Below are 16279 nucleotides of genomic sequence, written 5' to 3' on the forward strand. Positions count from 1 at the left end.
CTCCACCGCCAAGAAAAACAAAACATAAAACTAAACAGTATTGTTTGAATCAGAAGCACCAAGCATGAAACAGAAACTAAACCTCACAATACCAGAGTGCCACAACGAAACCAGCTGCCAGCGCAGGGAAGGAGAGGTTTCTGTGAGGGCTGCTTGATGCACATGGATTGCAGAGTTCCGAGGACGCTCGGTATCTACTCAGCTGGCTACTGAAATGGGTAATTAGTTTTTATTAGCTGTAACGCAGCTACTAAGCATCTTGAACACTTCATGCCAAAACATATCAGAGCACGTACCTGTCACCATGCCGCTGAACTGAAAACAAATGCCACAGAGTAAAAGACTAAAGGAAGCAAACACACATTAAGCCTTCAGATGGGAAAAGTGCCACATCCTTCCACAATACAAAACGCTGCTGCCTTCACTGCTGAACCATAAAGAACAGCAACTATATCTAAATCCTTCTGATGTCTCTCATTAGAGAACAAATTTAGTTGAACGCTTACGCTCGGACTGCCTTCACAGAACCGAGAGCTGTCAACTTATATGAAAAATATGGAAACTCACAGGTCACACACAGAATTAACGCACCAAGAGGAAGCTCGAGGAGCTTGTTAAGCAGAGGGACACGGTGATGCTTTTCCAAACTGAGTTTGACGGGAGCTGTACCTTTTCCGGAGCTAGTAGGGGGGCGAAGCTCGTCTTCAGGTTCTTATGTATTCCATTTCCCTCTGCCCACACCGGGGTCCCCCGCATGCGGGGGAGCTCAGCCCAATTCTAAGGGATTAAAAACCCTTCAGTCAGCCCCACACTTGTCCCCAGGACGAGCCCTCCTCAGGACTTGTCCCAAGGCGATTTACGAACAACTTCGGCAGCCCCTCGGGGATGAAGGTGAACCTGTTTTTCCCCAAAAACACACTTAGTTTTTCCCCAAGATTCCCACCAGCCCAGGCACATCCAGACCCGGTTCCCAGCCGCCTGTTGACCCCCGAGGACACTCTGGGGAGCCTGGGGAGCTGCAGGCAACCCCATGGTGAGGCTTCACCTCAGCCCCCAGCCCCAGAGGCTGAGCCCTCGGCGGGGCAGCCCCGCTCGCCTCCTCTCCTCCCTCCTCGCCCCCACTCACCGCCACCGAGCCCGAGGAGGAGGCGACGAAGACGCGGATCACCATCTTCACCTCATGAGCGGCCACCGCGGGGACGGGACGAGGCTGCGGGGACGCCGCACCGGCCGGGTAGGGACGGGACGGGACGGGACGGGTCGTGACGAGACACCGGCTCTGCCACCGCCGCCTTGCCCCCTCAGGCTCCGCGGCTCCCCCTGAGGCGAGCCGGCTCCGGCTCCTCGCTGCCCGGCGGCGGGCGGGAACGGCGAGAGGCGGGCAGGTGGGGGCGGCGCGCAGGGGCCGCCGGGCGCTGTAGTTCTGCCGCCCGGTGGTGTGAGGTGGTGGGGAAGCGGGGCTGTGTCCGCCCTTGAGGCGGGTTTGCTGAACGTCCCCGACACCCCAAGTGCCGCCCTCCGTGTGTGAAAGTCTGCCAAAGAGCTTGCATCGTGCCCCTGGTGTGCTGCCTGCTTGTCCACAGCACCACAGGTGCAGGGTGTGCGGTGCACAAAATGCTTAAATTCACCCCTAAGTCAGACAGCCTCACCAAAAGGGTCACCTCTCCATGCCAGGCCATCCCACCTAGCTGCTTCTGGTCCTCCTGCCCCACGTAGAGCTGTTCTCGCAGCTCTGCCAGGCCCCACAGGCCACCATTTGCAGGATGAAGGGGCACAAAATGGCAGCTGGTGGCATGGCTGCCCTCCTGTCAGGGCAGGTGGCGGGGACAAGGCAGGGGAGGCAGGCCTGCTGGGCGCTGCGGGCTCTCCTACACATTCCAAAGGTATTAAAACACCATCACCCATGTTCACTCACTGGTATAGGCAGGCACCTCTCTTAAATATTCTATTTAAGTGCTCAAACCCCTATAGCTGGTAGACTTACACAAGCTACAGCTGTAACCTTCATCCTCTTAATTCTGTACATATGGCCAGATGGCCAGATTTCCTGTGATTAAACTCTCTCCTCCCACGATTTTAGCCCAATGGTGAAACTCTTCTAGACCTTTGCATTGTCACTGCATTCAGTAAATTTCCATTTTCCAAGCTAAGCATAGACCATGACTCTTGGATTTTTGTTTCCTGGTCAAACAACTCTTGACTGCCAACTATGTTCTTAAAGCTTTATTTACATTTTAATATTTATCATTTATTTCAGACATGTTTGTGGGAGTCATGGAATACACCTAACAAGAGCAATAATCAGGACACTCAGTACTCATTTTGAGCTTAATTTATATCTTGTGGAAGTCATTGGCAGGCTTTCCCCTGGCTTCACTGTCCTCTGGAACAGAGCTCAGTATTGGCACTTAAAGTACAATCCTGTAACGAGAATTCAGGGACCAATCTTGAAAAGGTTTATAGCTATGCATTATTTGCTTTCGTGAGAATACTTGCTGAAAACTGAATAAACTGGAACTGAGTAAACTTTGGTACAAAGTATAAGGTTTCCTGTATTGGAATGTAAGTCTTTTGCATTCTTTCTTGCACCATTGTAAGGCATTTAGATTAAATATTTTCTTACTGTTTTGGTACCATTTTCCTGCTTGTACATTAATCCTACCATTAATTTTATATTTGAGGATTCTTTGGCTTCAGTGCCACTGTCTTAATTTGAGTCCAGCTCTCACATTGGCAAGAACAAAACAGTGACAGTTAATTGGCAACAACAAAACAATTTACTGCTTAATTGCTGCTGAACAACCAGCAAAATTCTGCAATAGGTGAGTCATTATAGGAATTTGCTGGAAAATCACCATTACTTTACTTAGTGGCTTTTTTGCACAGTGAAAGGTTATTTCTGACAACACATTTCCCTGTCTTTCTTTAAGTGTTAAGAAGATGAAGATGTTTACTTTCCACTTACTGCCCTATTTATTTCCCTACTAGAAAATATTATGTTTAATATTATAGTTGGCCATACTGTTCTTATGTGAAATAAATAGAATCAGGGCAACTCAGTACAGCAGGCTGTATTTGATTCTATCACAGCTTTAATATATAGCATCAATTTATAATATTAGTAACTGCATCCTTCTAATATATTCCTTACACATAGCAAAATGGGAATAAAAAAGATAGGAAGTCTGACTCTGAATGGTGCTGAACATCTTTCACTCTGACTAAGCAGAAGAGGATGCTGGCCATCTCTCACAGACAACCTTGACACAGTAATCTAAACAAACCAGGTGGCAAAGTCTGAAATAGAGTGCAATGGCACTAACTGGGAAAAGAACTACATGTAAACAAGAAAATTAAGAAATTCTACTGGGACTGTAAACACTGCAGCTAAAGTACTTTTAATGTTTTCTCTTCCTCTAAGAGTTCTTTAATTTGGCACCTCCAATAGCTACAAATACAGTTTCCTTTCCCACCTGGAAAACAAACACCTTTAATTTACTCTTGAATGTATTACTGAGCTGCGTAAGTTCTCAAAAGCTATGGGAAAGAAAAAGTGGTAGGAAGGGTAAAAACCAACACCTGTTAGAAAAATCCAAACCCACTACTGCGTTTCAAACTGATCCCCAGCTGGCCAAGCCAATACAAGCTTTCCTTACTTTTCTAGTCTCCCTTTTGTTCCTGCAGCTCTCAGGTGGACCTGAGATTTACAAGTTGTATTCCAATGAACTTCCTTGTAATTCTCAATTTTTCTATGTCAATTTCTAAAATCTTGGGCTAAAAAGAATCTTGCAGATGTAATTTCTCATTATCAAATTTAATGTGGCATGGGCTGGAAAGCACTGGGAATCCAGATAACTTTCTCATTTCTCTTTTGTTGGTGTTTCTGAGAAGCTAGTTCTGCCATGGAAGTAATGCAGATAATTAGGGAGGAAGAAAAAAAAAAAAAAAAAAAAAAAAAAAAAGTCTTACACTGAGAAGTGAAAAATTTCACAGCTTGTAGAGTGGCTTCTTAATTTACATGGGTCCTAAGCAGAGAACTATTACTTTGTGGAGTGTAAAACCTATTAGACATCACCACATGATATTTTACACTTTCAGATGGTGAATGGGTTAAGGCTGGCTGTCAGGGTTCTGCAGCTGCTGTTGGTAAATGTCCTGAGGCCATAGCTGAAACTCCATTTCTACTGTACAATTCTAATGACTTGAAGACCAAATGGTACAAACATTTAGTTAATATAAGGAATGTGATAAATAAAAGACATCATTAAAATGATTTATGAGCGGTTTTTCATGTTTACAGGAGGTACAGAAACACTGCATTCTAAGACTGGAGTTGAAAATGTGAATTTATGGGGGGGGTGCAGCTTCTAAAGCTTGTATGGTAAGAATGATTCATTGTTATGCCAGATTTTCATGGAAGATTAAACAGAACTTTACTGCTACTAAGGTAGCAAACAACACACAAAACCAAGGATTGTGGATAAGTGAAAGATATGATAGAAGATTATTTGTATAGCAAGATGCAACAAGAATAGGAGAGAAATACTGGAGATACGGAGCATTATATTCAGGCCAAAATAAGGGGATAAGATGGCTTCATCTCTCACTTGGACGAAACAGTCTGTCTGGGGCATTTTAGAAGTTTTCTGATTTGTGGATTGTTGGTAGTCATAATTTTTTTCTGTAGAAATGTGACCTGCGAAAGGAGAAGAGAAAGCAGAGTACTCCAGCTGCATTGGGTCGGCAGAGTATCATTAGCTGATTTCACACTGCAAACCCCAAGAGAATGTGGATAACTTAAAGGCTCTAAAACATACAAAATGGCCAAGGGAATATGATTTAAGTACAGGATTGTTTCACTTGTCAAGTAATGGCAGTTAATGTGGTGGCTGATGGCCTCTAAATATCCTGGCTAGACACAGCTCCAAGGCATGTAAGATTATGTAGTTTGGAGCCAAATTCTGCACATACTTCCTGGAAGCCACTGAATTTTTAAGGTATCAATTTAATCATATAATAAGTCTCAAGGGTACATTTTCTAAGTGGTGCATTAATGGCTGTAGTAGCGCATTGTGCATAATATTATGACTCTGCCTCTACATGTACAACAGGTCAAGCAACGCGTAGTCAAGATCACCCTATCCTTGGCAAAAATGGCTTTGCAGGTTTTGTAAATCACACCAAAGTCTCCCAATAGCAAACTCACACGGGACTCTGTGCTTTCCAGATCCTTAATCATGGCCAGATGTTTACATTCGGAGCATTTCACAGCTTTATCCATAGTCAGATTTTAGAGATAATGTCAACAGAATTAAGCAGTGTCCCAATATAATTTTTGTCTTCTTTTGGCTTGAATTACTCTGAAGCTTTTTTTATCATCTAAAGCTACAACAAGGTGCAGGTATTAAAACAGGCACTTGGGAAGGGAGAGAGAGCTGGAACAATTTTGACAAAGGTTTCGATTCTCACTTTCACAAACTTGTGGCTCATTGAAGAAAGCAGAAGGGTATTGCTGTTCTGTTCTTGATTGGTTTTGTACCATCTCTTTATAACCTATAGCAAATAACAAAAACAAATCACATAGCTTAGTAAGCCTTCCTTCATGCCATTTAAATCTAAATATACCTAGATAATTCCAAAGGTAAGAGTCCATTCTTTTCAGCTGCTGCCCTTTAGTTAAAGCGTGACTAGTTGTTAGTATCTGTGGCTGATGTGAGGCTCTCTGTGAATTCCTAATACTAAGGACCTTTGAAAACAAAACCATTTTCCTGTAAAGTCCATCATCCAGTGTAACTCAGTCATCTGACTTGCAATAACCGAAGCAGAAGGTAAAAACTTCTTCCATACTCTCAAGGTATTAAATCATTTGTCATTCCTTAAACTTACAGCTGCATTGCCTGAGATGTAAGAAATGCCAGAGTTCATTTTGCACTCATGCCTTTAAAGATCCCACTGTTTCTGGAGCTGTTGTCTCTGACAAAGGAGCAGGAATCCAAGCAGGTGTCAGTCGTGTCCAGCCTTCCACTCCATAAACTATCCTGCCCAAGATATTGCAAACGAAGCAACAATTTCAAGCCAAACAGACTTACAGTTCCTGGTGAAACCAAACTTTCTGAGCAGCTTTCTTCGTTTTCACAATTTAGCAAAAGGCTTTGTCATGATCTCCGCTAACCTGAGTAACCTTCAGTAGTCAACATTACTGCAGAGTGGTGAGGAATGAAAGCCCATACAAATCTCATTTCCTCATCTGCATTTCCTATAAAACTTAACAAACACTCTATGTGCAAAACGCACTTGGGAAACAGCCAGAGAGCATTACATTTCTGCGAGCCCTTTTCTGGGGGACCTTCTGCCAAGCTCTTGGAAAAGCTTTCTACCACGACAGTCATTCTGGCCATTTTCTTCATCTGCTTTTGCACAGCTGTCCAGTTCCGTTCTGTCAGGGGACTTTAGAAAATTCACTTCTTTCAGCATGCAGGAGAAGTGGGTCAGCAATAATATTTGTGTACCCAAGGACAAAGATTGAGTAATCTTGTGGAGAATAAGATACTGAAGACATGAATACTGGCAACTGTCAAGTGTGTGCAGGAAAGAAACTAAGAATAGTTATTATTTTTATAGCACTCGGGAGTTCTTAAATACTTCACGAAATAGAGGGAAAAAAATTCCTAACTTCAAGAGGAGGCCCACAGTAATCATTAGCTCAGAGCCAAAGGCATCCTCATTTGCAGTGGGTGCACCAGGTTCTGGTGCAGCTGGGCATGATGCAGATGCATCCCATCTCTCTGGAGGCGATGCCGCATGACTGGCAGAGATCTCAGGCTTTGTAAAGGGTGTGAATTTGACCCTAAAAGCAGTGCAGGTGGCTGCAGCCAACCTACTGGCATCCTTCTGGACCCAGGTTGTGCTGCCCAGTCGGCATCACACACTTGGTGGCCTGGGACTGAGGAGAATGGTGATGGAGACTGGGGTGGGATAGGAACAACCTGTGCAACTGATGTGCTGAGGAAAGGAGCAGATAGGAGGCAATGAGCCACACTAAACAGCAGCTAAAGAAATGAGAAGTCGTACAGCTTCTCAAATGATGTGTATACAAATCACTGCCCTTCTGTGTATCTTCTTATTCATCTCAAACCAGGCTCTTCTCTGCTGTGGACCTGCCTGTCAAAGCAGATACACTTTTTTATGCTCTTTGGCAAAGTAACCCTGCACAATTTGCTAGCATTTATTTATTCCTTTCACAGTTGTAGGTCTTCACAGCATAAAGTTTGTTACGTTCTGCATCTCCACGCTGCTGTATGCATGTCCTGGTTTTGCACCGTGTTTTCTGAGATCAGAACGCCAGCACAGCTGTTGTTTAGTCTCAGAGCTATACAAAACGTATTTTCTACTGCCATGAAGGTACTGGGGAGGTAGTGGATAGTGAGTAGTTTTCCACAGAGGAATAATTAACCCATACCCGTTGTTCACTTCTAAAACCTGACGTGGTGAAAATGCTAAGTGGCTGTATTAGCACTTCCCAAAAGATGGCTACAAAGCTCGGTACTGTTACCCCTCGTCACATTTGACCTTACCTGCTCTTCTTTGCAGAAAAATTGACATGCTTTGTGTCCATGCTTTTCCACTGGGAGAGCTGCTGGTTGACACAATAAGTATGTATTACTTTTGTCAGTGAAGGCACAGCTTAGGACAGCTCCCAGACTATTTAGAGCATGACTTGGATAGCAAGAACAAAAAACTAATTCAACACTTTTTAATTAATTGGAAAAGGATGGTGAAAGGAACACAACTGGTCTTCATCGGAAAACTGTAAAACAAACATGGCAAGCCAAATGAGAAGTTATGAGAGGTTAGCTGAATTAACCTCGCTGCAAGAAATATTATTCCTCGATTCATCATCATGCACAGGCCAGACATCTCAGGATACATGCTTTTTCTGTTTCACTAAGCAACAGGCACATCACGCAGCCAGCAGGGCTGAGTCTGCTCTTGTAATAATGACATGGCAGGAGTAAGCAGGTCAGAGCTGTTATTGATTTTTTTTTTCCTAAATGCAGCTGGACTGAACTAAAATTACTTTCAGAACAGCAGGTATAAAATAAGTCATAAAGTATGGACAGGCAAATATGTTACTAAACCCAGTAGCAAACTTTTGCCCTCAGAGGCTTTCAGTGATGAGTTTGAGAGAAAAACCTGACCCTGGACTATGTAAAAAATGCTAAAGATTGGATGAAAATTTAAGAGAGAAAATGAGTAAGGAGGGTGGGTAGCAAATAGAAAGACATCTCAAATCTTGAAGTTTACAAGATGAATGCATGCAAACTAGCCTGTTTTAGACAGCATACCTATCTGAATCATAACCTATTTTAGCCATGTCAGCATAGTCTGCTTCTAGATAACTCCTGAAAGAGAAGCTACCATTTTTAAAAGACTCGTTGATAGTTTTTCTTTGTTGTATAAAGTTCTCTTTTAGCCACAAATGGACAAATAGGTATTTCAGACCCTAAACGGGTAAATATCTGTCATGCCCAATCTACTTTCTGCACCCAAAGTAAATAAATAAATAAATAAATAAATAAGACCCAACCATGAGATAACGTCTCAGTATTAACTTCTAACGTTGATGACTGCAGTCTGGGAAGGTCTGAGGAGTATTGGTCTCACCACAGTGGATACGTTCGTACCATAATCAGATGCAGCATTTCTTAAATAAAATTAAATAGTAGAAATAGAATAGTAGAACACTAAAAAGTAGACCCTTTCTCAGAGTTTTTGGACTTCAAAATCAGCTGCACTGGAGGCAAGTGCCAGGGGTCCATAAGGTCACTAGTGGGTCAAAAACCAGCAAGGTCCAGCAAAGACCTTATGGAAGGCTTCACAGAAAGGAAAAACACTGTTTCATATGCCCACAGAGAGAGTTCAGCTTCTTCATTTCAGTTCACTTGGCAGCCTCCTCATATAATCATTAACGCCTGCACCTGCAGTCCTTAGTCCCACTGAGTAGACCTGACTCAGGAACGTAGGGTTCGGTGAAAGAGATGGGACTGTCAATGTCAACATGTGAGGCCCAGAAAACTTGCAGATTCAGGCTGTGAGATAGCAACTGTGAATGACGTGAACTCAAACAGCAGACTTCTCTTTAGGATATGACTGGGGAGTGCCTTACAAACCTACGAGCCACGAAGCCTGTGGTGGTTCTGAGTTCTGCAGATATCCTAGTGTGCAGCAGCTGTATCTTTCTTTTGGGATCTTTCCATTTTGCCACTCACTGGGATGCAGTCATTAAGCATGACAAGCAGTAGGTAATTGTTAATCATGGTTTTCACACCTACACACATCTCTGCCTTGCTCAGACCCTTCTTAACCTGAGGCGTCTTCACAGTATCTCCATGCTGCTGTCACTTCCAAGCCTGTGTCGTCTCACCTGCTTATCTGAAAGCTGCTCCTAGATGTTGAACCTATGAGAATGATTTCTGTGGGACGGGGATTTAATGACGACCATGGCTGAAGATTTAGTTTCTCTTGTAGGCTGGAATTTGTCTATTACCAATAAACCCCTTTGGGATACAGAGCAAATTTCTTGCGAGGCTGATCAAAAACAGCGCCGTGAACTTCCCCAGGAACTAGGGGCTATTTATACCTCTTGGTAAAACTTGCATTAGCAAATAAATAAAACCAAGTGAACTGGGTTATATTTCTTCTATGTTTAGACTTCACAGAATTCCAACAGAGATGGGAGCCTTTGTCAGTGAACCGAATCTTTTTTGTCTTTCACATGGAAATTAATGTCTTGTGCTAATATGAGAAATTAAAGACTTCTCCCAAATGTTTTTAGTGCAACACAGCTGGTCCTTGCACAAAAGCATCTCTCTTATATTAAAAATAAAAAAATAATAATAAAAATAGTATGGACTTATTAAATTGGAATTACATCTGCCTACATAATAGATTTTATGATACTTACATTCTCCAGGAATTTAGGAGACTAGAGGGGAAAACCAAAAGAACTGCATGCAGTCTTAATCTCAGCTCCCTACTTTTTGGTTCTTTCTCTGACCTTGTAGTTTTTTTGTAGTATTGATTTATAGCATTTCCTTACAAATTTTATTTTCCTAAAGGATTTGCTGTCCATATTTTTTTTTGGAAACTATTTTATATTTATTTATTTTAATGGGGAAAATAAGATTTTATTTTTAGTTACAATAAATGATTCATAGCTTCTAGGGGTCATCCAGGGATTCCATTCATAGTTAATGATTAAAATGCAGTAATAAAACATGCAAAGTTTGAAAGCTAAAAGTGATGCCTCTGAAGGTAGATCTTTGACAGAAATTGCTGACAGCACCAGAAACTCTTCCTCTATAAATATTATATCCAGACATTCTAATTCTCCATTTATTTTTCCCTTTTGCTTTCTCTCTCTTGCAGGTGTCTTCTATTTGTGAATTTCAGGTCAATATTCCAGCAAGATGACAGTTTCTCTATAATTTAGTTTAACATTTTTCTTAATTTACATTTTTACTAATTTTTAGCCTGCAGTGATTATTTGCATGGGAAGAAATTGTCTTCAAAGGATATATTTAGTCTGATATACTGGATTACAAAATGTAAGCCAATCATGCAATGAGGTTAATTTTAAAACCTGTGGAAATTGTATAACTGTATTCAGTTTCCTCAGCACTGGCACCCATCTTGTTTGAGGTCATATAACCTTTAACTCCAATGTCAAACGTAATTTGCCATCAAAAGGAGTACGAGAACTCCCCTTAAAACAGACTTCTGTGACATTTTAGATTTTTTACAGAGAAGCCTAAGCAGATCTTTTTTAAAGTTGATGAGCTGAGAATTGTGGTTGTGATAAAAAATAGCAAAAAATGAATAGAAAGTCAAGCCAGAAATGGAGAAACTTGTGCTTGTTCTCCTTTTCCTGCCACAAGCAGTATACACCAATTCTTACTTCAGGGTAAAATGCCAGTATTAGTAGACCTGCATTTTTAGCCAATGCTGTATTTATTTTATTTAGACGACATTGGTATATAAAACTGTTTGAGTTTTATGTTTGCCTTAGCTGCATCCTTCCACCTCAGTTTATCCCCACTTTCCAAAGAAATGGGATTATTTTTTAAAAAGAAATTTGCTGTTTTCTTGGCAGTGGCTGTCGAGGGATGACTATCACATTCATTATCCACATCAAATCTATTTATATCTATTGGTTAAAATTCAGCTTGTGATTACTGAGCTGCAGATGGAGCTCCCTGAACAGCAAAAGGAGTCCATGCATCCGTGCCAGTAACAGTGGGAGCCACGGTGGAGAGGTAGCTTACAGGATCTGTCATTACAGAGTCTTTATCCCTTCAACCTCAGAGAGGCGTCAGAAAGAGGCAGTGACTGCTACCTCACCTGTGTATTAGTGTCGGGGCTTTCAGCAGACTGAAGAGCAATCAAATTATTCAAGGTGCCATTAAGTTTGCTGGTCATTAAAGGGGGAATACGGGGGGTAGATGCGATTGTCAAAATTCCAGTGAACTATCAACAACATACTAAAAAGATATATTTTTAAAGTACTGGAAATGACAGGGTAGGAGTTCTTTTTAAAATGTATTTTTCCATCTGAACTGATTAAACAAGACATCAAGGCAGTTCCGTTATAACCTACAAACTTCTGGGTGATTTGCTGCAGGGATATTTTTGTTTTCTAGGGCACGGGCTCACTTGAACGTTTCATTTCTTATGTGCATGAACAGGAGCTAAAGTATTTTAGGCTAGAGGGAAGGACCAGACAATTGGACAGTATATTCTCCTCCAAGGCCATGAGCCACATGGCAGTGTCCCCAGCTCTGTACAGAGCTGTGCAGATATCTAAAGGGTTCCAGATGGACAGCAGGGTGTCTCCTCATGGTGCCCTGCAGAATTAGGCTAAACTAAACATATTTAATATGATTGTGAGCAGCTAAGCTGATTATCACTGTGTGTCAGATAATACATCATACAGCTGAGTGGCTAATAGATTAAACAGAGAAAGGCTGATCGCAGGGCATTTTCAGTTGCTTTGGACTGTATTCCCCCTGCTGGAATGACACCATGAACCTGGAAGGCACAGGAAAAAAATATGGTTTCCCTGGGTCTCCAAGAAACCTACTTAAAAATATTTATGTTGTAAATATTGTCTTCTGTACACAGAAAATTGGGCAATCTTTGTAGTCATCTTCTTCTATAAATCTTAATACGAAGGAACCTTAACACAGACAAGGGAATAAATAATTAGATATATGTTTTATTACAGAGAATCTGTCAAACATTATAAGAACTGTTTTGTTTGGTTCTGAAATTCAACTTTTCAGTTTCAAAAAGGGTTTTGAATCTCCAAAGTATAAATGAAATACCATTACTAATAAAAAGTTATTTGCATAAAGTCGTAACAGTCTGCAAAAGCCTTCAGTGATACCTGTCCAATATGTATCCTGAGATTTCACATTTGTAACTATTGCCACAAATGAAATGAATGGAATGAACACGGTAACATTATTTGCATGAAAATAAAGCAGAGATTTTATTTTCCGTATTTATATTTTATTTCTCTATTTTTGAAAACTGTGTTTATTCACTTAAACCATTCCAGAGGCCAGGAACTTGGTCTCCTTCACTGTGAAATTTGAGCCATAGCCAGTGGCATGGCTTTCACCCTGGTCAGCTTGGACTCTCCCAAGCAATCCTTGTAGTTTGGGAGATAGCACGGGCTAGCACACCAGCAGTTTGGAAACAGCCACACAATTTTAGAACCACAGACTCACCGAGTAATACAGTTTGGAAGGGACTTCTGCAGGTCAGATAATGGTTTCCAAGCAAGGACAACTGGACTGGGTTGCCCAGGACTGTGTGAACTCAAGTTTTGACTGTCTCCGAGGTCAAAGGTTCCACAGTCTCTCTGGGCAGCCTTTTCCTGGGTTTGACCACCATTGGAAGGGACCCACAAGGATCATAAGGTTCAACCCCTGGCTGTGCACAGGACCACCTGAAAATCAGACCATATGTCTGAGAGCATTTTCGGTGTACTTGTAAGATACATGGTTGAGATAGTCAAAATAGTTTAGAGGACTCGTACACATATCTCCTGTTTAGAAGCAGCACCATGAAAACATCCTCCTTGCTTACTGGCTGGTTGCTATAAGTACACGAATTTTAAAAGAAGATAAACACACCGGGCAATAAGTTTTCCTCATTAATCAAGACGAAATGGAAACAGCCCAGCAACAAATCAAAAAAAAAAAAAAAAAAAAAAAAAAGGAATTGGATGAAAAGTACAAGGAAGAACTTAAAGATGGGACAAAGCTGGTTTAGATCCTTCTCCGTTGCCTTCAATGGCAGGCTTTCCTGCTGCAGCCCCGAGGAGGAAGAGGAGGAAGATGAGGAGGAGGAGGAGGCGGCCATGCAGGTCTCCCGCTGGCTCCTGGCGTGCGGTGCCTCCGCCAGTCTTGAAGCTCCATCTAGAGCATTGGCGCGCTACTGCTGCTCGCCCGCTGTCCCTGCCTCTGTCCCTAGCACCCTGGTGTCCTCGGGAGGAAAATCGAGGTGTGCAGGCCTGAAGGACACTGGCCCCAGCTCTGGGCAGGCTCCCACGCAGGACGAGTGGGGAAGAAAAGCTTCAGCTCACGACGGCATTTGGGTTGGGCGGACCTGTGGCACCTCGGGCTGGGCAGCACCTCCATCGCCAAGCGTTTCGGCAAAGATGTTTCGACGGCCTCCAAGGAAATGGAAAAGCAGCTGAGAAACCACAAACAAAATATTCTGGGTGGGAATTCCATGGTTCTGTTGTCGGGTCACTTGGAAATTGTACATCAATAACTTAAACATCAGACTTTTCATAGAAAATGTTAATGTTGAACCAGTATTTTAATACAATAAATGTAGTTGTTTGGGTAGCTACAGGCAGCTTTAGCTAGCAAGTGATGTCAAGCAAACTAACAGAATAGCTGATATGGGATACTAATAAAGAATTAACAGATTTATTAGTACCAGTTGATGTGGTTTCCCAGGAACTCAGACTCTCAAACAAATTTGATACTGTTTCAATGAAATTAAGCATTAAACTGATAATGAAGATTGTTGTTGAAATAGTGAGTTTACCAAACATGATATAATCTTTAGTTAAAAATAAAAATAAAAACTAACAAAAAATGATATTAACATGTCATAATTTTTTAAAACTGATCAAATACCAGGTCATAATAATATTCTATAACTGAAGTGTTTTAATTCCAAGGGGCTGCATATTTTGTGAGCTGCTAGAGGGATCTGCTTTAGCATGAATCTTCTCAATATTTTTACCAGTGACCTTGATGAAAATATAGCATTACTACACATAAAATGTGCATTATGACACACAAATTGATAGTGTGGAAAATAGCAAAGGCAATGGTTTTATTACCCAAACTGATCGGTCATTTGTTGCAATTCAAAAAATGTCCAGTTTTGTTAAAACAAATGTTAATCCAAATGCCAGCTTATGTATCTAAGAAGAAAAAAACATAATCAAATTTCTAGATATGGGGCTGAGTGCTTAAATGTGGTAAGACATGGAGAAAGAGCCACCATCAGAAGAAATCCCAACACGCTAATCAACAGCACTTGGGTGCTGATGCCACAGGGAAACGTCCTAATCAAAACATTGCATACAGCTATGAGGAATCTTATTAGGACCACTGTCTTCAAAGTTTGCTTCCCTGCTATGCAAGCACCTCACCCTATCCCCCACAAACAAGGGTAGCTACAACCCCCGGATTTCTTTTACTTCGGCAGAATGGCAAGGAGCAAAATATTGTCAATTGCTGACCAACCTGTATCACTGGAAGGAATCATCATCCAGCAATGTAAACTGTCAGCCCCGGCACCCCTTGTACATCATATACATCGTGGTATTGCAGAATCGCAGCATGGCTGAGGTAGGAAGGCACCTCAGGAGATCACCTAGTCCAACCCCTCTGCTTGAGCAGGACCACGTCCAGTCAGGTTTTGAGCATCTCCAAGGATGAAGACTCCACAGCCTGCCTGGGGGAACTTCCTGTGTTTGACCACCTGCACAGTATAATGTGTTTTCTTACTTTTATCCAGAATTTCCTGTATTTCAAAGAGTACCCATTGCTTCTTGTCCTGTCACTGGGTGCTACTGAGAAGAGCCTGGTTCCATTTCTTTTATTTCCTCCATCAGCAAGCTACAGACATGGACGAGATCCCCCTGAGCCTCCTCTTCTCCAGGCTGAACAGTCCCAGCCCTCAGCCTCTCCTCACAGCAGAGGTGCTCCAGTCCCTTCTTCATCTTCACGGCCCTTCACTGGACTCTCTCCAGTCTGTCCATGTCTCTCTCATACTGGGGAGCCCAGACCTGGCCCCAGCCCTCCAGCTTTCTCACCAGTGCTGAGCAGAGGGGGAGGATCACCTCCCTCGGCCTGCTGCCATCATTCCCCCTCCCACAGCCCCGGATGCCATGGCTGCCTTCGCCACAGTGGTGCACCGCTGGCTGATGTTAATGCTTGTATATCATGTGTAGTATATCCTACTGTGAATTTTGTTATGCGTTATGCTCAGCCAGTCAGGACCTAATTATCATCCTGGTATAGGTATATGGCTATCTTTGCCACACAGAGGCTAGTCAGGACTGGAAATGACCTTTGACTAGCATCCCGTTAAAACCACCAGGTTAGCTAGTTTCAGCATCCTGTTTTTGAGAACTGCTCCAGCTTGTTTCATCATTATTATTTCACCAAGTGACACTTAGTGTCACTAAGTCAGTTAGGACTTTAGAAGTTGCCCTTACAGCATGCTGACGACACAACCCCCCATTTCTGGCAAGTAGCGCTGTGGAGATTTAGCATGATACCTTCCCCACCTCCTCAGAACAGCAGCTTCAGCCAGCAGTGCAGGTGAGCCTGACTCGCCCTGAAGTTCCCGAGGTACAGCCCCACACCTCCTTCAGGCTCCCTGGGGAGCAGTAACCCGCAGCAGCTGGGCAGAGCAGACAGCTGGGGGCAGTCACGACTTACAGCTCCGCACCTCTTCTGCTCACTTCGCCTGGGTAGAAGCACTTCCCAGTTAAAAATGTGCACTTTCTTACTTTGAATTAGCTCCAGCTTCTAACCACTAAGTTCCATTACGCCCTTTTACTGCTAGACTGAAAGCCATCCACCATCAGAAGCACCGTAACTCACTACCCAATGACCTCTCAACCTTTCTTTTGTATTGAATCCTCTCTAAGGTGCTGTTCCCTGTAATGTGGAGTTTTATA

General features: G+C 42.6%; 1 protein-coding gene across 3 annotated transcripts in view; it reads right to left on the reverse strand.

Annotated features, from left to right (window-relative positions):
• Window positions 1-1316, reverse strand: part of SH3BGRL2 (SH3 domain binding glutamate rich protein like 2) — a 41211-nt gene extending 39895 nt beyond the window's left edge. Inside the window, exons 1-2 of one of the 3 annotated variants that reach the window (XM_035321403.1) lie at window positions 1238-1316; window positions 1127-1207 (exon numbers count right to left, since the gene is read on the reverse strand). In XM_035321403.1, coding sequence (XP_035177294.1) covers window positions 1127-1171 — 45 coding nt within the window. In that variant the 5' untranslated portion in view covers window positions 1172-1207; window positions 1238-1316. Of the gene's footprint in view, window positions 1-1126; window positions 1211-1237 lie in introns of all 3 variants that reach the window. The other 2 variants (XM_035321404.1, XM_035321405.1) reach the window with 2 other exon arrangements.
• Window positions 1317-16279: the final 14963 nt, after the last annotated feature.

This window comes from Oxyura jamaicensis, chromosome 3 (genome assembly GCF_011077185.1).
Source record: "Oxyura jamaicensis isolate SHBP4307 breed ruddy duck chromosome 3, BPBGC_Ojam_1.0, whole genome shotgun sequence".
In the NCBI taxonomy this organism is placed as follows: Eukaryota; Metazoa; Chordata; class Aves; order Anseriformes; family Anatidae; genus Oxyura; species Oxyura jamaicensis.